The sequence below is a fragment of the Mastigoproctus giganteus genome, chromosome 1, assembly GCF_048544385.1.
Source record: "Mastigoproctus giganteus isolate SK-2022 chromosome 1, ASM4854438v1, whole genome shotgun sequence".
NCBI classification, from domain to species: Eukaryota; Metazoa; Arthropoda; class Arachnida; order Uropygi; family Thelyphonidae; genus Mastigoproctus; species Mastigoproctus giganteus.
Window position 1 is genome coordinate 231821286 of NC_143575.1, and position 26817 is coordinate 231848102.

Below are 26817 nucleotides of genomic sequence, written 5' to 3' on the forward strand. Positions count from 1 at the left end.
CGAGGGCCCCATCCGACCCTGAAACACATCAAACCAACTCAGCAAGACCATGAGTATGAGAAGATATTGTGTCAGAATAAATAATTAAAATCACAATTAAAAATTAAAACCACGTTTAAAAATTGGATGAACACATAAACTAAACGAAATTCACAGCTTTTCCCCTCCTTAAGAAGACAACACTTTTCGACTGATTGCCGTGTTCACAGGATGGAAATATCGTGGTGTATGTGTGTGGCTCTTAAACGGAGAGATTATTTGTATTGACACATGCGTGTAAAAAAAGACCAGAAATCCAAAATTAGGTAAGGATCATCGCACATTGATAGAATTTTCATGTAGTTTCATTTCAAGGGTTTCAGTGATCAATAATTTTATGTAATTATGTTGTATGCTTAAAATTTTCGCTTCACTGAATAGGAATATGTGACCTTCATTGATGGCATGAAAGGCCAATTCCAACACGGTTGCACACGATGTGCAGACTGCAGCGGCGTGTTGCTTGATGCATAAATCTAGAGTACACCAAGTCGACCCTTCATACAATAAATCGCACTGACTACAAGAAATCTTGTATACAAGATCATTTACCTGTACCAAGCAAGAAGGAAGAACTGTGTGATTTTTTAAATATATTATGGAGCTTCTGCATAGGCCTGGCTATAATTTTGAATTCGGTCCATTTTTATTCGTTTATTTTATTTTATTCATTACATTTGGAGAGCATTGACTGGAAGCATTGTATGCAAAGATTGAGGTAATCTCTTACTCTTTTAAATAAATAAGTTCTTGTACACTCTCTATCTTGTTAACTCCTCTGAGCTTATGTGGTGGTCCCAGAATATAAACAGAAAATTTATTTATTCATTTATTAAATAATCTTAATTATTTTCATCTGTTTGTAAATTTTGCTAGTGTCTTCTAATTGTATTCTCAAAAAAAAAATATTAATTTTCAAATACCATTTGATAATTATTAGTTTAGGTGCTCATTTTTAAGTTTTAGGTGCCATTTTTAAACATTAAATAAGTATTAGATTAAATAAGTAAAAGTTTAATTCAGTCCGGAATTTTTAAGTTCAACATTTTTATCCTATCTTAACCTAAACCCTCAATGGTATAAAACGTCAATGGTCAAATAATTGTTAATGCAAGGTATTATTTGGTAAGTAGCACAGCTGAAAAGCAGTAATTGTAATTCAGAAAACTATAATTTTGCAACGGTATGAGACACAAAGAAAACTGGTGTAAAAATTACTGTTTAATGAAAGTTTTAAGAATATTAGCATTAGTTGAGGCATATGATGTAAGAAAGCAAGCTTATACAGCATCGGCCAAGGAAAAAAAAAAAAACTTCCCATTTCACCCATCCAGTCACTCCAAATGTTTTTCTAGTTCAGCCTTAAATTTATTTACGCTATCAACTTCCACAACAACAGATGGAAGTCTGTTCAGCAATCAATTACCCACTGGCTATAGGTAAACTTCTGCACATCTATTCTACAACTGTCTTTCCTCAATTTGAATCTATGCCCCCCTCAGGTCCTTAATCTGAGCAAGTGGAAGAATCCCATCAGCACTGAGCCTGCTCAAACCATTCACGGCCTTATACACCTCAATCAGATCACCTCGCAGGTGCCTAGTCTTCAAAAAAGCTGCAATTAGCAGAACTTAAGCCTTTCCTCAATTTGTTCCTCTCACCAATCTTGTTGCCCTTCTCTGTACTCGTTCTAGCAACTCTACATTCTTCCTAAAATGAGGCCTCCAACCTATATGCAGTACTGAAGGTGTGGCCTTACCATTGCCATGTGCAATGGGATAATCACCTCCTTATTCCTGCTAGCAAAATTCCTATATATCATTGACAAGACTACATGACCTGCTCTGGCAGACCATCTGCACTGCTCAGAGAACTTCATATCTGACTGCACAATTATCCCGTCTTTTTCATTCTCCACTTCCCTGAGTGTAGTACCACACAGTTGGTATGTTTCTCTGGGTTACTGCTACCCATATGCAATACTTTGGATTTGTCAATGTTAAACTTCAGTTGCCACTTCTCAGCCCATCTGCCTGACTTTTCTAGATCCTGTTACAGTAGCATACTGTCTTTATTGTCATTAACAACCCTGCCAACCTTTGTATCATCTGCAAACTTGGACATCAAGCCTGATATACCTTCATCAATATCATTGTTAAATACACAAAACAACAATGGGCCCAGCACCAAACCTGGGGACTCCACTAATAACATTATCCACGTAGAGCAGTGTCCATTTATTACCACTCTCTGCCATCTCCCACTCAACCATCCCTTTATCCATTGTAGCAATTTGCCCTTAATGCCATACCACTCCAATTTGCACAGCAGTCTTCCATGTGCAACTGTATCAAAAAGCTTTCCTGAAATTCAAGTATATGATATCAAAATTATTTTTTACATCTAGTTCCTTTGTGACCACATCGTAGTATCTCCAATCAAACTGGTCAGACAAGACCTCCCCTTAACAAACTCATGCTGTTTCTGAACTATTACTGCAGTCTCATCTCGATGATCCTGTAACAGTTCTTTAACCAGTGACTCCATTATTTTACCCAGAATAAAAGTTAAACTAACAGGTCTATAATTATTTTTGTCACCCTTTGAACCCCCTTTATGAATTGGGGATACATCTGCACATCTCCAGTCCATGGAAACCTCCCTGATTCTAAGGATATTCTCATAATTATGGCTAAGGGTTTGCTTACTTCTCTCGCTGCCTCCTTCAATATAACTGGATAGATTCCATCCACCTCAGGTGCCTTTTTTATGTTTAACTTCAACAATTTCTTCTCTACTTTGCTCTCCATTATTACAACATCATTTAGCTCCCTGTTAAGAGTTTAGTATACTTCTGTCCTCCCCTTCCTTACAGAATTCCATATGTGTGATTGTAGATGGAAAATACTCAATCAGTTTGTCAGCTATCTGAACAGGATCATCAACAGTCAAACCATCAAAATCAAGTGGACCAATCTGATTCACCCCTTCCTTCTAGAGTTTACATAAGTACAGAAGTCTTTGCATCCAATGCCAAGGATTTCTCGTAATCAGCCTTCACTTGCCTATCCATCTTTGTGACTTGATTCAGGCTAGTGTATATCTGCCATAGGCTTCTGTGTCACCTGATAATTTATATGCATCCCATGCATTTTCTTCTCTGTCATGAGCCTCATTAGTTCATCTAACATCTATTTAGGTCTAAATCTTGAACAATAATATGTTAGAATATTTCAGTAAATGATAGTAAAATGATTTATTAACAGTAAATGATAGTAAAATGATTGATTAACAGTAAATGATAGAATGTAGTAGTAGTAGTAGTGGCATGTGATGCAAGAAAGCAAGTGTATGAGCTCATGCAGCATCAGCCAAAAAAAAAAAATCACACCATTCCCTCCAAATGCCTGTCCAGTTCCTCCTTAAATTTATTTAACCTATCAACTTCCACAACAACAGATGGAAGTTTGTTCCAGCAATTAAACACCCGCTGGCTAAAGGCCAATTTCCGCACATCTATTATACATCCGTCTTTTCTTAATTTGAATTTATGCCCCCTTAGGTTCGTAATCTAAACAAGTGGAAGGATCCCATCAGAATTCAGCGTGCTCAATCCATTCAAGGCCTTATACACCTCAATCAGATCACTGCACAGGAGCCTAGTCTCCAGCCAATGCAATTTGCAGAACTTAAGTAATCATTTACTTAATGTATCATTTACTTCTTGTGTCATTTAAAAGTTTTGACTCATTTCTATACTTCATTACCTGAGAAAAAGAGCCTGGTGGTTCCCACTAATATGAACCTGAAGATTAGTTTATGTCTAAGAATCTTCAGAAAGCAACACAAGCACAGCTCTTTCATGATTTTTGAGAAAACTTTGTGTAATACATTATAGGACTAGCCTTGTATGCATAAGAAATAAAATACGAATCTTAACGCAGAAAATTGAATTGCATTAAGACATCTACTTCACTGAGAATTATGAGTAGTTAAAATGAATATTATTAATTAGATTCATTACAGTTCCATCACAATTAAACTGTGAAAACAGGTGTTTATAAAAAACTTAATAAAAGAGTGAATAAAAATAAACTATACTGTTACCTTTGCAAGTACGGAAGTGAGAGATGAAGAAATAAAGAGAGAGAGTCCTTGTGTAATAATTACAGCCTCTCCCAAAGTGAAGCACTTCTGGAAGTAAGAAGGCAGGGAGATCACAAGCCAACAAAATAACCACTGACATATTAAACTGACTAGAACGGCTGTAAGAAAATCTGAAAAAAATAATACTTTTAAGTTTATTAAATTCATTTTTAAAATTGAATGCAGACTTAATTCAATTTAAAAAAAATTAATGTTTTCCAGCAGTAGAAGTAAATCAAGCAAGGAGTTACTCTGAGTTGGTTTTAATTAGTGCTATGATTCACAGATGTCAAGATAAGCTAAACTATTTTTCAGGTAGGACTTTTTATGCTTAAAGATTATCATGAACAGATCAATTAAGAGTGATGACAAGAGTACTAAATAAATCCTCTGTGCCAAAACCTTCCTTGGAACTTTAAGTATCACTTTTCAAAATTAAGTCCATTAGATCCAAGTGGTGTTCTTATTTATTGATAACATCTGAAACCTTAGCACTTGAATTGTCTGAATACAAGGAAATTAATGATTAATATCCTTACATGATAACATACTTAGGAAGATATTTGCACTATATATTTAGCCCACTCTGTGCAAGTAAAACTAGAAACAATAAAAACACTAACTCAGAGGGCACTAAAAGCATACACTAAGAAGAAATTTCCAGAGAAATCTAACAAAGAATGTTAAACGATGGGAATGTTATCTAAGAAAGATAACTAATAAAAGCACTGACAAATAATCCATCATGAAACATATGACCGGAGATCATGAGAAGAACATATCCATTCCGTACATGAAAAATCTAAGAGAACCATCCTTGTGAAAACATACTGTGTGTGTGTGTGTGTGTGTGTGTGTGTGTAGTGGGATTCATGATGAAATAAAATGCTTGGACATGCTTCCAACTAAAAGGAAAGCAAATAATCATATCAGCATTTGTCTAGACATATTCTATAGCATTTGTCTAGCCATAAGGGGGAGCCTAGTTTCTGAAAGGCTGGCAATTATTTTTCTTTTCTTTCTTGAACGGGAGCTTCATTTAAACATTTAACTTCACCAAGTAAAACAATCAAGACAAGCAAAAAACACACATTAAATAAAATCAATAAAACTATACTGATTACTTAATACATATTATATATATTGACGATAGATGGACCAAATTAATTTTGGAATGGATACTGCTTGATTCTAAACATCCAAGAAAAAAGACCAAAGCTGAGATGCCTCGATGAAATTGTGAAATTTGCTGGTGTACAATGGCAACAGAAAGCACAAGACCGCCATTCCTGGAAACGTGTTGAGGAAGCCTTTTTCATTCTGTACTGCAGCAGATAACAATGGCAAAGATGATTATGATATATAATATAAACAAAATGAAATAGAAATCCAAAGCTAAAGAAAGTCACATGCCAATACATAGTTATATATTCATGAAGACATATGTATATTAGACAAACCAAAGAAAAGTTAAGGCCAAGGCAAATGTACATAGTCTGGCAATGCTTCTAAACCTTTTTTGAACCTATAACCTCTGAAATTTGATATGGATTTTTTTTTAACAAGTACTCCTCCCCCCCCCCCAAATGCCTTGTTCATTATACTAGGATGACAGATTTAAAAAAATAAAACATGGGACTCATCTGCTGAACTGGCAGTGCCACCTAAATTATTTTATAAATGTGTACAATGTCTGTCACAGATTATTCTATGCTTGGATTACATTGCTGTTTTATATTACAAACTTCTGTTATTGGTAACATGTTGAATCAGTAAACATTATTTTTAATTACTGTTTTCTTTGAATACTTTTGATCTGAAATGTTATACAATACAGGCAACCCCCATATAACACGGTACTTCTACAACATGGTTTCGCCCTGACACGATTGATAAATTGCAGAAATCCTCACACAACACAATACTTCTACAACAAGGTTTTGTTCTAACACAGTTTGAGAATTGATGGAAATCTTGCGTAACACAGTATTTTTGAGCTTTTGTGCTAAGAAAACCCTGCAATTATGTTAGATTTTCAACGTTTCCATTCCTTTTTGTGAATTCCTGCTGTTGACTCGCTAGTTGTTATCGCCTCGTGATATTTTTCTAAAGCACATTTCTGGAGGTCACTACCATAAAACAATAAAAACAATTTGCACTTTCTGGTTTATTGGTCTTTTCTGTTAGTGCAATCAGTTATAAATGGGTAGTAAACTCGATCTTCTTGCATTTGCTATAGTACCGATAGCTGGAATTCTGCGGTTTGTCACGTTATTATGGTGAAATGTGTTTCCCCTTCCATGAAATATTCAATCATAAAAATCATAAATACATTTTCAGAAACTCAATCCTCTGTATCTCACTTTTGCATATCGTGTTTGTTGCAACTTGTGCGTGCCGTGTTCTTTGTTATTAATTGCTTTTATCATTTTTACTGTTTTAAATTTTACAACCAAAAAAAGTCAGTGAACAGAAATATCAATTAGTATGTGCATATTACAGTACGTATTAATTAAGCTATGTATGTAAGCGTAAATTTATTTTTAGTTTGCTAACTGGAAAATATTCTTCCGATTTTCATGTATCATTTAAAGCAGGGGTCCACTGTATTTTGTTGGGAGATCCCTGGGTTAGGTTCTGTGCTATTGAACTTGTGCTTATTTCAGACCATAAAAAATAATTGTGACTTAAAAGAGTGCAGTTTGTGACTTTTAAAGAGAGCAGAAGGTACAGGAAATCTAGATGCTGCAAAAGAGATTGTGCTTAGCAGCGATGAAGAGGAAGAAAATTAAATGAACGTACATTATCTGACATAAGTATCGCAGTTTGTAAGGCAAGACGTCTGTTCAGTTATTACTATTTAAGTTACTACTATTATAAAAATAAAGTTAAAATATTAAATAAGTTTCCGATAGTTATAAAAAAAATAGAGTATTTTTGTTAGCTTTTGGAACGTAACCCCCTTTTTGTACTGGATCTTAGTCCCGTATAACACAGTTTTGCATTACACAAGATTTTGTAGGAACCAAATAACCATGTTATACGAGGGTTACCGGTACTTAATCTTACTTATAGAACTGAATGTTACAGATAAGTGATTATAAGTTTTGTTGCTACAGTGTCAACAATTATTTCCTGTTGTGCAGTCAACTTGACTAAGCTCTAATAAAATTAAAAAAAAAAAAAAACCACAAGTAACATAAAATTTTCAAATAACTTATAAATAAAATGAAACTACTAGGAAAAACAAAGTATTTTATTATATATGGCTATCAACACCATGTTTTCTGCTAGTAAATGGCTTCTTGACATAACGTACATTAAGTACCATTTGTTTGTAATTTCTAGGCTATGGCACATTCGGTAAAGATTATTTATTTATTTATTTGATTCCTCATTTCTTTTTTGATAGGACAATGAGAACCCTCACATAAAATGGGATGTCTGGTTACCACAACTTAGCTGTTGTACACAATTAGTTTTACATGAATATCCTAGGCAGAGAACCCAATAAGAAAGGGAGAAGTTCAAATTGACTCTCACATGAACCCAAAAACTGTTCCCCCCCCTAATTCACAAGGCACAGCTTGGGGGGGGGAAGAGAGATATAGTCTTTTCACTTCTCTTTTGAAATGGTTCATGTAAAATAAATAAATATATTTTCTGTTTATACTCTGAGACAACCACATAAGGTCAGAGGAGTTCATAAGATAGAGAGAATACCAGAACAGCACCATATTTAGTGGTCATATAAGCTTTAACTACAGTTGCTCAAAGCATGCATCTATGTATAGCCTCACACTTGACCAACCCACTTGACTGTGGTAAGTTATGGAAGTCCATTAGCTAAGTCAAATATTGATAATCTCATTTCTCCTCTTTATCGAATAACAATAGCAACAACAAAAAATTTTTTTTCCCATTTTCATTAAAAATTTCTAAATACACAAAATTACTTATTTGTTCCTTGGTTATATAGCGTTTTATATAGCGTTTTGGTTATATAGCGTATATTTAAAATTTTCCTTCTCTCTCCCAACTTCAATAACTTTTTTTTTTTTCATTTAACTAATTTTCATACCAAATTCTCCCAAATGTTATCTAATTTATTCAGATTCTTTAAGATCATGCAAGGTGCTATTTTAAGAGTGCAACACAGTTTGCATATAATAATGATCTAATTTTTACACTTCCCACACTAAAGTTTGTTAGTAACCTACATTCTTTTATTAAATGGTCTATATAAATTATAAAAAGATATGGTGATAAGGAGTGGCTCTGTCTCACACTAAGTTTAACCTTAAACTATTTTCCAATTTTTACTTTAATCGTCATGCAAATTTGCTATATTTTGTATAAATTTTAAAAGAACAGATTTCTGGGTACTCCTTTAGCCTCTGTTTAGCCTAAAATATGACTGTTCTTCTAGAAGGTTATATTCAACAATACTTCTAATTCTCTTCTCTAAAATGCTTGTACTGATTTTATCTAATTGATTAAGAAGTGAAATTCCACTGTAATTTCCACATTCAACTTTATTTCTCTTTTTATGTTTGGTACAAATAATATCCTGCTTCAATCTTCTGGAATTTGTCCTTTGGAAAATTCCTCTGGATAATGTGATGTGTGACCGGAAAAATGAGCTTATTTAATATTAATATTTATTTAATGTCAATTTATAAAGAAATAAACCTCATGTCAAAATATAACAGTGTGTAGTTTTATTGATCTAATGAACCTCTGTGATTATGAATCATTTAGGAACTCCAGAACAAAATTTTTAGCACATCTTAATTGTGATGGCAATTGAAATCAAAGTTATATAGCTGGAAAATTTTGACAATGACCTTGGGGAGCGGGGTGGGGGTGGGGGACATACTTTATATATAGGATACAAGGTTTTCAGCTTGCTTTTCATTCAAACTGGAAGCAAAATATTAGTACATCTTAACTCAAGAGGTGATTTAATATTGAAATATACAGCTGGTAAATTTAAGTAATGGTCAAGGAGGATACTCCCATATACCAGAAGCCCCCAGGCACTATCAAAATCTGTCATCTATGCAGGATGTTTCATAACATGTGGGTCATGCTTTCAGGATCAATTCAGGAGCTGAAAACAATGAAAAAAATTTATATAAGAATATGCTCAAAATTGCTTTTATTTTCAAGTTAGAGTATTTTTTGTGTTCCAGAAATTATGCATTTAAAAAAATGCCTGTTGGCCTTTGGGGAACATGAGCATTTCCCAGATAAATGCATAGATAGGCTGTAGAGGCCCTATTGCATGGCCTGCTTACTTCCTGAACCTCAATTTTTATCTGTGGGGTCATCCAAAATCTGTTCTTTAAATGACACTCATTTGATAACACTGAAATGGTCTGCCAATGTGCAGAACAAGGAAGCCAGCAAATTCAAAAAATACTTTGGAATTTTTTAATGCATCAGGCATGCCTGAAAACACTTCATTAATCCATGATGAGGTGTGTTCAGGCATGCATTCAAGAGAAAGGTGGTCATTTGGAGCACTTCCTTTAAAGATATGATGGACAACTGTCAGAACACAAAATAGGCTGCAGCTAGAAACAAAGTGATCTCAGGCATATGTTATGTACACATTTTTTCACTGTTTTCAGATCAGTCCATCCTGAAAGTACAGTCTGCACATTATGAAATGCCCTGTATATCTTTCTTTTCACTCACCAACTGAGTTAAGATGATGCACCAATATTTTGCCAAAGTCTGAATGCAATATAAACTGCATCTTGCATCCAAAGGTACACCTGTTAATCTGCCAATTATGACAACTAAACAAAAAATACAAAGTTGATGAGCCAATCAGGTTAATATGAATTGCCTTACAATGTTATGTAATGGATTCCATTATTATAGTTTCCAGCCATGCCACATTTCCAACATTTATTAATCTACTTACTGTATTTGTCGGCTTATAAGATGCACTTTTTTTCCTTATAAATACCTTAAAAAATCACCCTGCACCTTAGAAGCCGAAAGTGACAATACAGCACATGCGCACAATCGAGAATTAATGTATAGTAGTTAACAGATAGTTAACTACTATACGTTAGTAGCTAAGTATTCTATAATTATAGAAAAGTGTAATTATTAATAATTACATTTTTCCGTAATTACCAGACTGTTGTTGAAGTAACAAGTGAATTCCAGTTATACATTTAAGCCCTAATCAATGGCAGGCACATCAAGAAGGCAAAATTATACTATTGAATTTACGTTAAAATTAGTACAATATGCCAAAGAACATGGGAACAGAGCAGTAGAACAAAATTTCGGACCACTGCCCAATGAGAAGATGATTCATCAATGGAGGAAGCAGGAAGTTTTATTACAAGAAGCTGATAAAACAAAGCACAACCTTTGTAAAATTCTACCTAAATGGCCAAATTTGAAAGAAAACTTGCGTAGCTGGATAATGGAACTTAGAGACGTGGGTATTGCAGCGAGTACTAAAATGATAATAGTAAAAGCATGGAAATGAGCAGCTGATGCAGGGATATACAACTTTAAATGAACTGAATGGTGGTGTTCGCTTCATGAAAAGAAATGGGTTAAGTTTGTTTGTTTGTTTGTTTGTTATTTGGTTTTTAGGAGCATTAGCAACTAAGGCCATATTGCTCCGAGAATATGCGGTGGTCATTCCCTTGACCTTTCCGCATCATCTGTATTTGGTGGTGACAGGCTCGAACCCCGGTCTAATCAAGAAGCGTGTGCTACGCACTGCTGCTCCTTCCCACTTGGCTACGGAGGCGCCAGGTTAAGTTTACACACAAGAACTAGAATAGCCTAGAGAATGCTTGCTGAGTACAAACAGAAAATATTAGCTTTCCATAAATTTGTCCTTAATGCTAGAAAATAAAGCAACTACGAACTTTACCAGATCCGAATATGGATGAAATTCCGTTGACTTTTGATGTGCTATCCAATAAAACCGTAAATCTGAGAGGGTAAAAATCTATAACTATTCAAACCAATGGACATGAAAAGACAAACTACACTGCAGTTTTAACTTGCTATGCTGATGGGACCAAACTTCCATCAATGTTAATTTTTAAAAGAAAACTTTACCGAAAGATAAACTGCCAAATGGAATTCACGTACTTGTACAACCGAAGGGAGGGAGAGATGGATGGATGAAGAATGTATCAAGGATTGGTTTGTAAAGGTTTGATCCAAGCATCCTGGTGGATACTGTGAAAAATGCACTACTATATGGGATCAGTTTAGAGCACATAGGACTGAAAACGTCAAACTGGCCGAAATGATGAACACAGAATTGGCGATAATTCCAGGTGGCTTAACTTCCCAGTTACAGCCGTTAGATGTCAGCATCAATAAGTTATTCAAGGATAACATATGGGAGCAATAGAATAAATGGATGATAGAGGGGAACCATCACACGATGCCTAAGGGTTTTTTTTTTAGTTTTTAGGAGCATTAGCAACAAAGGCCATATTGCTCCGGGGATATGCAGTGGTCATTCTCTGACCTTTCCGCATCCTCCGTATTTGGTGGGCACAGGCTTGAATCCCGGTCTAATCAAGAAGCGTGTGCTACGCACTGCTGCTCCTGCCCACCTGGCTACGGAGGCGCCGCCAATTGTTGTTTTCTATGGTTATTAATGATACTGATGAAGGCAAATCAGACCTAATGTTTAAGTGTGCAGATGATATGAAAGTTGGCAGGGTGGTTAATGACTGTAATGACAGTTTGGTACTGCAACAAGATCAGAAAAATTAAGCAGATGGGTTATGGAGGCTTGTTTGTTTATTTCTTTTTTATTTGGTTTTTAGGAGCATTAACAACTAGGGCCATATTGCTCCGGGGATATGCGGTGGTCATTCTCTGACCTTTCCGCATCCTCTGTATTTGGTGGTCACAGGCTTGAACCCCGGTCTAATCAAGAAGCGTATGCAATGCTGCTCCTGCACACTTGGCTACAGAGGCGCCATGCCTAAGGGAATGATGAAACATCCATCAATAGCACAAGTGTGTGAATTGGTGCTGAAGTCATGGCATGATGTCAAAACTGAAATTGTGGTCAAGTCCTTTAAAAAATGTGGTATAAGAAATGCAATGGATGGCACTGAAGATCATTTATTGTATGAGTGACAGTGATACTAGTGAGAAGGATGATGATAATGATGTTGAGGATAATGATGATGAAGCAGTAATGAATATGAAGTTGAATAATACTAAAATAATAAGAGTAATAATCATATATATCTTTCTTTATTGGCTTTTGGTTTTTATTTTTATTGAATTTTAAATTTCCATTGCATTAATAATAAATTTTTTTTCAAATGTTTTTTTTCTTAAATTTACCATTCCAAAATCAGAGTGCCTTCCATGCTGCAGCATCTTATAAGCTGACAAATACAGTATTTGTCTAGTAAAATGGTCCTTGAGACTGTCACAGACATTCTCTCAGATATGCCTTGTACTTGCTACCTGGGAGTCTAAAACGCTGATGGAACTGATATTCGGGTGACACTCAACTCAAGTGGATTCCCAATTTCGGGGAAGTCTGGATGGTCTGTGACAGCCAAATCCTCTGCTTGCACCTTCACGATGGTGGGACTGTTAGTAATCCTGAGTATAACCTCCATGCACAAGTACATGATGGGTGACCACCCAGGTGTGAACCAACGTAAGCAGGGCTCGAGGTGTGGTACCCACACCACATGGAGCAATGCCACCCCTCTATGTTACCAGGCAGTACTAGGTGGTAGATGACTCTCATCAACCGGTGAAATACCACCACTTTGCTTATTGGAGGCTTGAAGTGGTGGAACCCATGTTTAGTCTCTAGAGCTAAGTTCCAGTCAACCCTTCCCCATCTCTTCCATCATGCAGTATGATTGACGACTTTTGAGGTTATGATGAACATCGTGGCAAGATCCAATATTCCTTACATTTCGAAGGTACAGCTCTAAAACGGTGTTCGCAGGCCGGCCGCTAGTTAGTACACCGAATCGGAGTGAACCTATTGGTAACTCTCTAGGAGGCTTCCGGATCAGCTAGTGTATAATCTTGCTACCTCTACTCTTCCAGACAGTGACTGGAGGGAATCCAAGTAGTGTGTATGCGGAGAGCATTGTCGAGGGCACATTATGTCAAGGATCTGGGTATATTCTTACCATGTGTACGAAATATCCAAAAATTTCATTACTTCATACAGCATGTCCCACCCACTTTTTCTTACTATTGAATACACCATGAATTGTCAAATTAATAGAGCATGCTTATCTGCAAAAAGATCTAAACCTCCCAAGCACTTCCTAATTCATTTCACAAATATACGTGGTCTCAATTCTAATCTCAACGATGTCCATTTCCACTTGCAGTCGGCCAAACCCCATGTACCTTTTCTCACAGAATCTCAGTTATCAGTTGATTCAACTACTGCTCACCTCAGATGCCAAAATTATTCAATGTATGATTCCTTTCGCCTCAAAGGTTGCACTTGTGCATATGTCCATTCTGATATTCCCTGTCAGAGACTTGGCAATTTGGAATCTACTCTCTTTGATCTTCTCTGGCTTAAAATCTCTCTTCTTCATTGTGTCAAATTCATCTGTTGTCTATACCGTTCTCCCAACTCCACTAATCACTTGGAGCTCTTTGACTTCCTCTCTTTCCAACTTGACTTTCTCCAGTCCAACTTTCCTAACAGTGAGATAATTTTCCTTGTTGATTTTAATGTTCACAACTCCAGCCGGCTTCCATTTTCTAGTCACACTGACCCAGCTCGTCGAGATGCTGAGGCTTTTGCAATTACTAATAACCTTGCACAGATTGTTCATTTACCTACAAGAATACCGGACAATCCTAATCATACAGCCAATACGCTTGATCTTTTTCTCACAAACAACCCTTCTAAGTACACAGTCGAAGTGAGAGGTCCTTTAGGCACTTCAGATCACAACTTGGTGATTGTCTCTTCTCCAATGGAGTCTTTATCTCATGGCTATTCCCAACCTCATGTTGTTTGGCAATATAAGAATACAAAATGGGATGACCTGCAAGATTTCTTTTCTTCTTTTCCTTGGTCGGACTACTGTTTCAAAACTTCTGATGTCAACGTCTGCTCAGATCGTGTCAGTGAAATTATTCTTGCAGGAATGGAATCCTTCATCCCACACTCCACTTTAAAATCTCGTATTTTATCTAAACCTTGGTTTTCCAATAAATGTGCTAAGGCTGTTCAAGAGAAGAATGTTGCATATCGTAATTGGCTCGTTTCTAATTCTTCAGTCTCATTTTCTGCCTACACCAAAGCTCGCAACAATTGTAAAGCAGTTATTAATCAGTCCAAACTAGAGTTCGACCAGGCTAAGAGTAAAAAACTTGCTTCTTGCCTTAATGGTAGCCGAGCATTCTGGTCTCTTGCCAAAGCTATTGGCCGCAACTTTTGCCCGTCTCTGCTCCCACCTCTGTCCAAACCAGATGGTTCTGTTGTCACTTCAGCCAAGGATAAAGCTGACCTGCTAGCATCCCATTTTTCTTCCAACTCATGTATTAATGATCTTGGTAAAACACCTCCCACCATTCTCAACACGCTCCATTCAATGCCTCCTGAGGTCTTCCGTCAAAAGGATGTCAGAAAGATTTTGACGAATCTTGATGCTAAGAAAGCTCCAGGTCCCGATTATATTTCTCCACTTGTTCTCAAAACCTGTGCTCCTGAACTTACTCCTATTCTTTGCCGCCTTTTATCACTTTCTTATTCCAAAAGGTGTTTTTCCTTCTGCTTGGATATTTGCTCATATCCAGCCAGTTCCTAAAAAAAGGGTGACAAATCCCTCCCATCCAATTATCGTCCCATTGCAATTACTTCTACTCTTTCTAAAGTAATGGAGAGATCAATTAACCGCCAACTTTTAAACTACCTAGAAACCTTCCATCTGATCAACGATCGCCATTATGGATTCTGTCAGTGTCGATCCACTGGTGATATTCTGACTTATGTTACCTATTTAGGGACTAATCAATAGAAAGGTTCGGTGAAACACAAGTAGTTGCTCTTGACATCTCAAAGGCTTTTGATCGTGTTTGGCATAAAGGTCTTCTAAACAAGCTTCCATTTTATGATCTGCCAACTGTTTTTTGTAATTGGTTATCCAGTTTTCTCTCTGATCGCTCACTGAGGGTGATCGTAGATGGCTCTCTGTCTTCTAACTTCTCCACTAATGCTGGTGTCCCCCAAGATTCAGTTATTTTCCCCCACTCTTTTCCTCTTGTATATCAATGACCTTCTTCCACTGACTGGAAATCCTATCCATAGTTCTGCCGATGATAGCACATTGCATTTCACTTTCCATTTTGAGAAACCTTGCCTTGCTCAATCAGCTTCAACTTCTCAAATATCTGCTACTAATTCCTTAAATGCTGATCTCCAGTTAATTCTCCAGTGGGATAAAAACAACTTAGTTGATTTCAATCCATCTAAAACTCAGTCTTGTCTTACATCTCGCAAAAAGGATTCTTCTGCTCCTATGCTTATCTTTGGTAACACTCCAATTTCTAGGCAAAATGATACATCTCTTTTGGGGATTATCCTGAGTTCTAATCTCTCTTGGCATAAGCACATTACAAATATTGCTTCCTCTGCTTCTAAAAAGCTTGGTTTTCTCTTTCGATCTCGGCGTTACTTTTCTTTCAAACAGCTGTTCACTCTACAAATCGCAAATCCACCTACCATGAAAGATTGTTCCCACATCTGGGGCGGTGCCCCCAAAACCTCTTTCAGGCTTCTAGATTCCATTCAGAAGAGGGCAGTTAGGTTAATTAATGACTCCTCTCTAACAGTCTCTCCACTCGCTGTCTCATAGATGTACTGTTTCTGCTGCATGCCTCTTCTACAGATATTTTCAAGGGCACTGTTCTTTTGAATTGGCTTCTATAATTCCCGCTCGCTCTTTCAAAACAGTCCGAACACATGCCACCACCACCAATCCATTTCAACGTCCAACTTCAAACTCACAGAACCAACTTTTCATCTTCCTCGTTTATTCATTCAACTGCTGTTTTCTGGAACAACCTTCCTTCGTATGTCTTTCCTGAAAGTTACAGTCTACAGAAGTTCAAGTCTAATGTCAACAAATATCTTCTTTCGTCCTCTCAACCTCCAACCCAAGCATGGTACTAAGTACTATAGGTTCTAATACCTCTCGTGTTTGGGGTTTACATGAAAAAAAAAAAAAAAAATCTGGTTGCATTGTTTAGTTATAATACATTTGTTGATAATACATTATAAATAATGTATTATCAAAAATTTAGAAACTGACAGGTTACATTATTTACTTATAACTATTTCTATGTAAATAATATATTATTGTAAAATATAATAATGGTATGTATGTTGCCATATTATTCAGAAAAACAATTAATGCATCACATTAATTGTTTCTGCATTGCATCACAGAAACAATTAATTCCTTTGGGCATTACAGCTAATATAAATAAAATACATAAAAGAAACTACCAAATTTTATGGCTAATGATCATTTAAAATACTTGCCACCACTTTCTTCTTTGTATCACAGAGTGAGGATATAACTGTTGGAAAGGCGCCTCCATAGCCAGGTGGGCAGGAGCAGCAGTGCGTAGCACACGCTTCTTGATTAGACCGGGGTTCAAGCCCATGACCCACCAAATACGGAGGATGCAGAAAGGTCAAGGAATGACCACCGCATATCCCCGGAGCAATATGGCCTTAGTTGCTAATGCTCCTAAAAACCAAACGACAACAACTGTTGGAAAAAAAAAAAAAAACTCCCTAGTATACTGCATAATTATTTTAATGCTTTAATGTATTCATTTTATTTTTTGATGAATACTATAAGAGAAGACTTACTTTTCCTCTTGATAACGGTGACTATTTATTTTAATGACCATCAGTTCTTATTAATTCCTTTTATAATTTTGTTATGCAATATATGATCTTAGTGGTTATTAAATAAAAAGACTTTTGCTTTCTAAGTCAACTTTTTAACTGGTAAATAATATTTATTTTGAAAGATATTAGAATTTTCAAAAAATTAGTCCTAACAAAAAAAAAAATTTATATGGTTAGACTATTTTTTGAAATAAGTATTCATTAATTCTTACCTACTATTGTAAATTTCCACAGCATAACAGTAGAAACAAAACAAAGCAGAAGAAAAATGATATAGAAATATCTCTGCTGAATAAAATAATTTCTTTCACTGTACAAATAAATTAATGTTGCTGAAGAGATCAACAGTCCAGACGCTAAGGTTTCAATTCTTATATATGTCCCTAAAATGAAAATTTAGGAAATAAACTTTTCATGCTTCTTATATTTTCATTACTAAACAAAAACTTCAGCTAAAAAAACAAAAACAAACAAACTGATGTAATTTCATTAATACTTTTTTTTTCAAAGGTTAGCAAAAATGTATTACACAATATAGCACTCAGATGTAGGAGCAAAAGAAACTATATGGTTTTAAGATACATAATTAAGGCACTTTAATTGAAAAAAAAAAAAAAAAAAAACATGCACATTGTGAGAATGAGCCCATAAAATGTGACAAAAATGCACAGCCAATCATTAACTGCAATACTGGTTTATCTGCTGCAATAAAACTGATATAATGAAATCATAAACTCAACTGGCTGTTGCAGTCACATGCCATATAAATGGAAATTTAATTTACTTACTTCCATGAAAACCAAAATTCTAGAAACTAATCTTATTCTGTAATGAAAGTGATAAAAAAAAATGAAGATATTGTTCAAGAGCATGAAAGAAAATACTTTGATATTCATTTACGTATGCAGAAATTTATTGACAAAAAGACATGGTTTACTATACATGTATAGGGTAGCTAAAAAAAAAGCTCTTTTGAGAAAGCTTTAAGAACCATTCTAGAAAGAGATAATAAATAATCAATGAATTTCTGTTTATTCTTGAGATGGCCAAGGCTAGAAGAGTTTGCACATTCACTGTGCCTGCATACACAAGCCATATTTCATAATGGGCCATGCATTTTTCATAAAAATATATGGACTCAAACCACATTTATGACAATGAATATTAAACACAAAGGTGTATAATTTTTCCTACAGTACTGAGTTCTAATTCATTTAATTAATCACCAATAATATTATATAAATTGTATTGCACTATTATTCTAGCAACGGCCTCCGTAGCCGAGTGGTCAGGAGCGGGAGTGCAGTAGCACACGCTCTTTGAGTAGACCGGGGTTCAAGCCCCTGACTGCTGAATACGGTCGATCTGCCAACCCGCACTGGACCAGCGTGGCAGATTATGGTCCATTTCCCTCAGCATGAATTGTTGAGGAGGCTTCTATCCTGCAGTGGGTTGATAATGGCTGCACTTTACCTTTTTTTTATTATTCTAGCAGATTACCAACAGATATATTACAACTGACAATTACTAATCTGACTGAAACTAGACATTCCTAGACCTTTTATTATATAAATTGTACCTGTCCTATTATTCTAAACATAATAAAACTTCTTATTTTATGATATTTTGCTTCATGCAAATAATACATTTCTTAAAATGTACAATGACAATACCATTAGGTTATTTGTCAAGCTGATTGATTAGTTATGTATTTGCATCTTATATTCTTTGTTTGTAAGAAAAAAAGGCGGCAAGTTCTATATTTAATTCATTTATTTTAAAAAAAAAGGAAGTTCTTTGTCCTATGGGATTTTGATCTGGTTTTTATAGATGGGTAAAAAATTCATTAAAGTAATTCAAATCTGTTATAATGATGTCAATTTCAAATTCTCTGAAATTGATTTTTTTACCTTTATGCATGATGCCAATCCCCAGGTACCAAATGTGATTGGAAAAGACAAAAAGGGAAGGAAGTCTGCAAAAACTGAAACAAGCATGATTTCTTCAGCTAGGTAATTACATTACAGATTCTTTGGTATGGTCATATATGAATAGTATTTGAATTAGATAAGTATAAATAAGCCTAGGAGGAAAGGGGGGAAACTAAGAAAACAAAATTTATTTATTTACAGTATTTTCCCTTGGGACCTTGTCTTGAAATAGAGCAGCTTTGCTAAGTGCTACAAATAATATCAGTTCAACAATCTTTTGTGTATTTGGATTTTTTTTTTTTTTTTTTTTTTTATGTGAACCCCAAACACGAGAGGTATTAGAACCTATAGTACTTAGTACCGTGCTTGGGTTGGAGGTTGAGAAGACGAAAGAAGATATTTGTTGACATTGGACTTGAACTTCTGTAGATTGTAATTTTCAGGAAATACGTATGAAGGAAGGTTGTTCCAGAAAACGGCAGTTGAATGAATAAATGAGGAAGATGAAAAGTTGGTTCTGTGGGTTTGAAGTTGGACAGTAAATGGATGTTGGCTGGTGGCGGCACGTGTTCGGCCTGTTTTGAAAGAGAGAGCGGGAATTATAGAAGCCAATTCAGAAGAACAGTGCCCATGGAAATATCTGTAGAAGAGGCATGCAGCAGAAACAGTACGTCTATGAGAAAGCGAGTGGAGAGACTCTGTTAGAGATGAATCATTAATTAACTTAACTGCCCTCTTCTGAATGGAATCAAGAAGCCTGAGAGAGGTTTTGGGGGCACCGCCCCAAATGTGGGAACAATATTCCATGGCAGGGCGGATTTGCGATTTATACAGAGTGAGCAGCTGTTTGGAAGAAAAGTAACGCCGAGAGCGAAAGAGAAAACCAAGTTTTTTAGATGCAGAGGAAGCAAAATTTGTAATGTGCTTGTGCCAAGAGAGATTAGAAGTCAGGGTAATCCCCAAAAGAGATATATCCTTTTGCCTAGAAATTGGAGTGTCACTAAAGATAAGCATAGGAGCAGAAGAATCCTTTTTGCGAGATATAAGACAAGACTGAGTTTTAGAAGGGTTGAAATCAACTAAGTTGTCTTTGCCCCACTGGAGAATTACCTGAAGATCGGCATTTAAGGAATTGGTAGCAGATTTTCGAGAAGTTGAAGCTGATTGAGCAGGGCAAGGTTTCTCAAAATGGAAAGTTGAATGCAATGTGCTATCATCGGCAAAACTATGGATAGGATTTCCAGTCAATGGAAGAAGGTCATTGATATACAAGAGGAAAAGAGTGGGGGAAAGAACTGAACCTTGGGGGACACCGGCATTAGTGGAGAAGTTAGAAGACAGAGAGCCATCTACCATCACCCTCAGTGAGCGATCAGAGAGAAAACTGGATAACCAATTACTAAAAACAGTTGGCAAACCATAAGATGGAAGCTTGTTTAGAAGACCTTTATGCCAAACATGATCGAAAGCCTTTGAGATGTCAAGAGCAACTGCTTGTGTTTCACCGAACCTTTCCATTGAAGTAGTCCATAAATGGGTAACATAAGCCAGAATATCACCAGTGGATCGACACCGACGGAATCCATACTGGCGATCGTTGATCAGACGGAAGGTTTCTAGGTAGTTTAAGAGTTGGCGGTTAATTGATTTCTCCATTACTTTAGAAAGAGTAGAAGTAATTGCAATGGGACGATAATTGGATGGGAGGGATTTGTCACCCTTTTTAGGAACTGGCTGGATATGAGCAAATTTCCAAGCAGAAGGAAAAACACCTTTGGAATAAGAAAGTGAAAAAAGGCGGCAAAGAATAGGAGTAAGTTCAGGAGCACAGATTTTGAGAACAAGTGGAGAAATACCATCAGGACCTGGAGCTTTCTTAGCATCAAGATTCTTCAAAATCCTTCTGATATCCTTTTGACGGAAGACCACAGGAGGCATTGAATGGACCGTGTTGGGAATGGTGGGAGGTGTTTTACCAAGTTCATTAATACATGAGCTGGAAGAAAAATGGGATGCTAGCAGGTCAGCTTTATCCTTGGCTGAAGTGACAACAGAACCATCTGGTTTGGACAGAGGTGGAAGCAGAGATGGGCAAAAGTTGCGGCCAATAGCTTTGGCAAGAGACCAGAATGCTCGGCTACCATTAGGGCAAGAAGCAAGTTTTCTACTCTTAGCCTGTTCAAACTCTAGTTTGGACTGATTAATAACTGCTTTACAATTGTTGCGAGCTTTGGTGTAGGCAGAAAATGAAACTGAAGAATTAGAAACAAGCCAATTACGATATGCAACATTCTTCTCTTGAACAGCCTTAGCACATTTATTGGAAAACCAAGGTTTAGATAAAGGACGAGATTTTAAAGTGGAGTGTGGGATAAAGGATTCCATTCCTGCAAGAATAATTTCACTGACACGATCTGAGCAAACGTTGACATCAGGAGTTTTGAAACAGTAATCCGACCAAGGAAAAGAAGAAAAGAAGTCTCGCAGGTCATCCCATTTTGCATTCTTGTAATGCCAAACAACACGAGGTTGGGAATAGCCATGAGATAAAGGTTCCATTGGAGAAGAGACAATCACCAAGTTGTGATCTGAAGTGCCTAAAGGACCTCTCACTTCGACCGTGTACTTAGAAGGGTTGTTTGTGAGAAAAAGATCAAGCGTATTGGCTGTATGATTAGGATTGTCCGGTATTCTTGTAGGTAAATGAACAATCTGTGCTAGGTCATTAGTAATTGCAAAAGCCTCAGCATCTCGACCTGCTGGGTCGGTGTGACTAGAAAACGGAAGCCAGCTGGAGTTGTGAACATTAAAATCACCAAGGAAAATTACCTCACTGTTAGGAAAGTTGGACTGGAGAAAGTCAAGTTGCAACGAGAGGAAGTCAAAGAGCTCCAAGTGATTAGTGGAGTTGGGAGAACGGTAGAGACAACAGATGAATTTGACACAATGAGGTAGAGAGATTTTAAGCCAGAGAAGATCAAAGAGAGGAGATTCCAAATTGCCAAGTCTCTGACAGGGAATATCAGAACGGACATATGCACAAGTACCACCTTTGAGGCGAAAGGAATCATACAGCGAATAATTTGGGCATCTGAGATGAACAGTAGTTGAATCAACCGCTAACTGAGATTCTGTCAGAAAAAGTACATGGGGTTTGGCAGACTGCAAGTGGAAATGGACATCGTTGAGATTAGAATTGAGACCACGTATATTTGTGAAATGAATTAGGAAATCCTTGGGAGGTTTAGATCTTTTCGCAGATAAGCTTGTTCTATTAGTTTGACAATTCATGGTGTATTCAATAGTAAGAAAAAGTGGGTGGGACATGCTGTATGAAGTAATGAAATTTTTGGATATGGCGTACATGTGGGAAGAATATACCCAGATCCTTGACATAACGTGGCCTCGACAATGCTCCCCGCATACACACTACTCGGACTCCCTCCAGTCACTATCTGGCAGAGTAGAGGTAGCAAGATTATACACTAGCTGATCCGGAAGCCTACTAAAGAGTTACCAATAGGTTCGGTCCGGTGTACTAACTAGCGGCCGGCCTGCGAAAACCGTTTTAGAGCTGTACCCTCGAAATGTAAGGAATATTGGATCTCGCCACAACGTTCATCATAACCTCAAAAGTCATCAATCATACTGCATGATGGAAGAGATAGGGAAGGGTTGACCGGAACTTAGCTCTAGAGACTAAACATGGGTTCCACCACTTCAAGCCTCCAATAAGCAAAGTGGTGGTATTTCACCGGTTGATGAGAGTCATCTACTACCTAGATTATTATAAATAAAAAGAAAAAAGAAAGGGGTGAGGGGCTCAAGCATGACCTCTCAGTTGAAGACTGAAGTGCTAGTCAGCAAATCATTCAAAGATAAATTACTTAACTTCTAAGGAGAGAGATGTTTAGAAACTGTACACTTTAATGAGGAAAACAAAGAAACAATCTGAGATCTTGACTGAACAATAAATTAAGAGGTCATAGGGCAATTTCATTCAAATTGGCTGTTCATTGATTTGAATATATTGTATATCAAACAGCACATGGATAGACTAGTGGGGGTAACATCTTGTGAGAGAAAAGGGATAAAGTAGATGACGTTTCCAATAATGAGAAAAATGGTGATAAACCAAGTTGTATAACATAATCATTTTTTATCAATGTTTACTCATTAAGATTAATAACAAAATAAAAATTCATTCATTTATGTGCATTTAATTCATTCCTAAAGACTTACAAAGGGTACTAGGAAAGTTTTGCAATATGACGCAACAATGAATCACAGGAAGCTGCTTGTTGCTGCACGTTGAGACATGTTCATACGTGCATAGTAGCCGCTGCGCCAAGTCGATGGGCTCAGTTATTCATTAGTAGTGAGAGTGTAAAGTGCTTGCGATGGCATCGTGGTCACGAAATGAGATAAGGACAGTTTTGCGGTATAATTTCGTGCGTGGTTTAACCATAGACCAGTGCTTAGAAGAAATGACTCTTGCACTAGATGATGATTGTCCACATCGTACAACGATATTCAGGTGGTATAGAGAATTCCAAAGGGGAAATTTCACTCTGGAGGATTCTGAGAGGCCGGGAAGGCCACGAACGTCAGCTACGGAGGAAAACGTTACTGCTGTGAGGAAAATGCTTGACGAAAACAGGCGAGTGACCTACCAACAGATAGAGAATACTTTGGGCCTAAATGCCCCAGCAATTCGTTCGATTCTGCAAGATCATTTGCACGTGAAGAAACTTTGTTCTCTCTGGGTGCCGCATCAACTGACTGAAGAGCAGATGACACGACGTGTGACTTGGTGCCGGGAGATGTTAAAAAAGTTTGATAAGGGACAATCTCGGTATGTGAACAACATCGTGACAGGTGACGAGACTTGGCTGTACTATTACGATCTGCCGACCAAGGCTCAAAACAAAGTTTGGGTCTTTGATGATGACAACACACCCGTAATTGTCAGAAAATCCCGATCTGTAAAGAAGAAAATGATAGCTGTATTTTTCAAATCGAGTGGAATTGTGGAACGTGTCGTTTTGGACACGCAGAAGACAGTCACAGCTAAGTGGTATACTGAATAATGCCTGCCTAAAGTCATTGGATCTATGAAGAACCTGCGGCCAAAGTCAAGAATGGACACCTGGTACCTCCATCACGAAAATGCTCCAGCTCACCGCGCCAAAGCCTGCACCGAATATTTGACCACGACAGGACTGAAACTTCTCGAGCACCCTCCCTACAGTCCAGACCTTGCTCCCTGCGACTTTGCACTGTTCCCGCATGTGAAAATGAAGCTAAAAGGGAGGCGGTTTTCCAGTGATGAGGACCTTCTACGGGCTTGGGACAACGAGTGTGCTTTACTCCCTAGTGAAACTTGGCAGAACTGGTTTAAAGATTGGTTTCGGAGGATGGAGAGGTGTATTGAATGTAGAGGAAATTACTTTGAAAAAATTAAATAAACAAAGCTGTATTGCAAAACTTTCCTAGTACCCTTTGTATGTATGGAAACAGGTCCAGACACCATCATTTTTCTTCACTTAGGTATGGAAAAAACAGATGGCATCTGATTTACACTATTAGGCTTCTTGTATTTTGAAAGTTCCAGATAATTTTATATTTGGATTTTTTTGTACAGTTGAGTAAATATGGTACTCAAACATTCCTGACCACGGCAACAACAAATAGTAATATATCAAATCTATTAAAACATAAATAGAGAACATTTAAACCACAAGATATATAGCAAATTAATGGTGCTAATAGGGTAATATGTAGGGCAAGGTGCCAATTTGCTTCTGTAAACTTAAACATCCCTAATTTAAAAAAAAAAAAGAAATTATAAATATAAAATAAAATAAATAAAGAGGGAGGAGAAAAAAAGAGACCAAAGCAACACCCACCACCTGAGGAGTGAACGCACAGCTCCTTACCCAAAAAAACACATGCTCATAACACCAATTTCGATTTTTCTATTGAAAAATCAATAGAAAAATCGAAACAAAAATAAATCAAAGTATTTATTTCAGCCTCGGCCATTTATGTACTTATAACCTACCATAAAGCTTTGAGCTCTAAACCACTGAATGGCAAGTATGTATTGCACTGGGATGGCTTTAACTTAGGAATACCAGAGAAAACATATTTTTAAGTGTGTGTATGTCATAGATTTTAGAGAGTTCAATAAACAGCAAATGACCATTGAAGCTCAATAAATGGCAAATGACCATTGAACAAATTCAATCATTGCAATGGTGACTTTCAGTCTATAATGTATCAAAAGTCTGTAAAGTGATTATAGTAATAGATTCTTATTATTATAGCAATAGACTCTCAAGTCTAATTTGCTAGAGTTGATTTGCACCAATTTGTGTGAACTGATTGTTACAAATTTTCATGCAAACAAATGCTATAACATGATCTCAAATCAAGTTATAACATTATCTTAATTAATCATTATCAATAATCTTAATCTTATAAAATGATGTAGAAAATAATATGGTATACAAAATAAACTTCAAATGCAAAGGAACATGGATTTCTAGTAGTTAAAGAGTAATTTCTCTAACAGCAGATAGGTCAAGAATTATGTTACTATTGCATCAATGGGTCTTCCGACTACCCTGGGAACAGAGAAATAATGAACCAACAAAACAAAAAATATGCTATGGCCACCAACTTTTATCGAATAAATAAGTATATGTAACAGACAAAATGTAAATTCAGGCATTAGTCCTTGGACTGTCATGGACATTCTCTAAGGTATGTTCTCAAAACTTGTGCTCCTGAGATTACTCCTGTTCTCTGTTGCCTTTTTCACTTTCTTATTCCACACACGTTTTCCCTTCTGCTTGGAAATTTGCTCATCTCCGGCCAATTCCTAAAAAGGGTGACAAATCCCTCCCATCCAATTATCATCCCATTCCACTTACTTCTACTCTTTCTAAAGTAATGAAGAAATGAATTAACCTCCAACTCTTAAACTATCTAGAAACCTTTCATCTGATCAATGAATTCAGTATGGATTCTGTCAATGTCGATCCACTGTGATACCCTGCCTTATGTTACCCCCCCCATGGACAAATTCAATGGAAAAGTGTGAAATTCAAGCAGTTACTCTCGACGTTTCAAAGACTTTTGATCATGTTGAAAGGTCTTCTAAATAAGCTTCTATCTTATGGTTTGCCAACTGATTTTTGTAAATGGGTATCCAGTTTTCTCTCTGACTGCTCACTGCAGGTAATGGTAGATTGTTTTCTAACTTCTCCACTAATACTGGTGCTCCCAAGTTTCACTTCTTTCTCCCACTCTTTTTCTCTTCTATATTAGTGACCTTCTTCCATTGACCAGAAATCCTATCTATAGTTTTACCGATGATAGCACATTGCATTCCACCTTCCAGTTTGAGAAACCTTGCCCTGCACAAACACCTTCAACTTCTCAAATATCCACTACAAATTCCTTAAATGCTGATCTCCAGATAATTCTCCAATGGGGCAAAGATAACTTAGTTGATTTCAATCCTGTCTTATATCTTGCAAAAAGGATTCTTCTACTCCTATGCTTATCTTCAATGACACTGATTTCTGGGCAAGATCATATATATCTATTGGGGATTACTCCGACTTCTAATCTCTCTCTCTCTGAGCATAAGCATATTACTTCCTCTGCATCTAAACAACTGGGTTTTCTCTTTTGCTCATGGCACTAATTTTCTTCCAAACAGCTGTTCATTCTGTACATATCGCAAATCTGCCC

At 36.6% G+C, this 26817-nt stretch overlaps 1 protein-coding gene across 1 annotated transcript in view; it reads right to left on the reverse strand.

The window, feature by feature from the left end:
* The window catches only part of Dolk (Dolichol kinase), an 86843-nt gene that overhangs the window by 46265 nt on the left and 13761 nt on the right, over positions 1-26817 (reverse strand). Inside the window, exons 4-5 of the mRNA XM_090369082.1 lie at positions 17335-17505; positions 4147-4316 (exon numbers count right to left, since the gene is read on the reverse strand). Coding sequence (XP_090225208.1) covers positions 4147-4316; positions 17335-17505 — 341 coding nt within the window. The remainder of the gene's footprint in view (positions 1-4146; positions 4317-17334; positions 17506-26817) is intronic.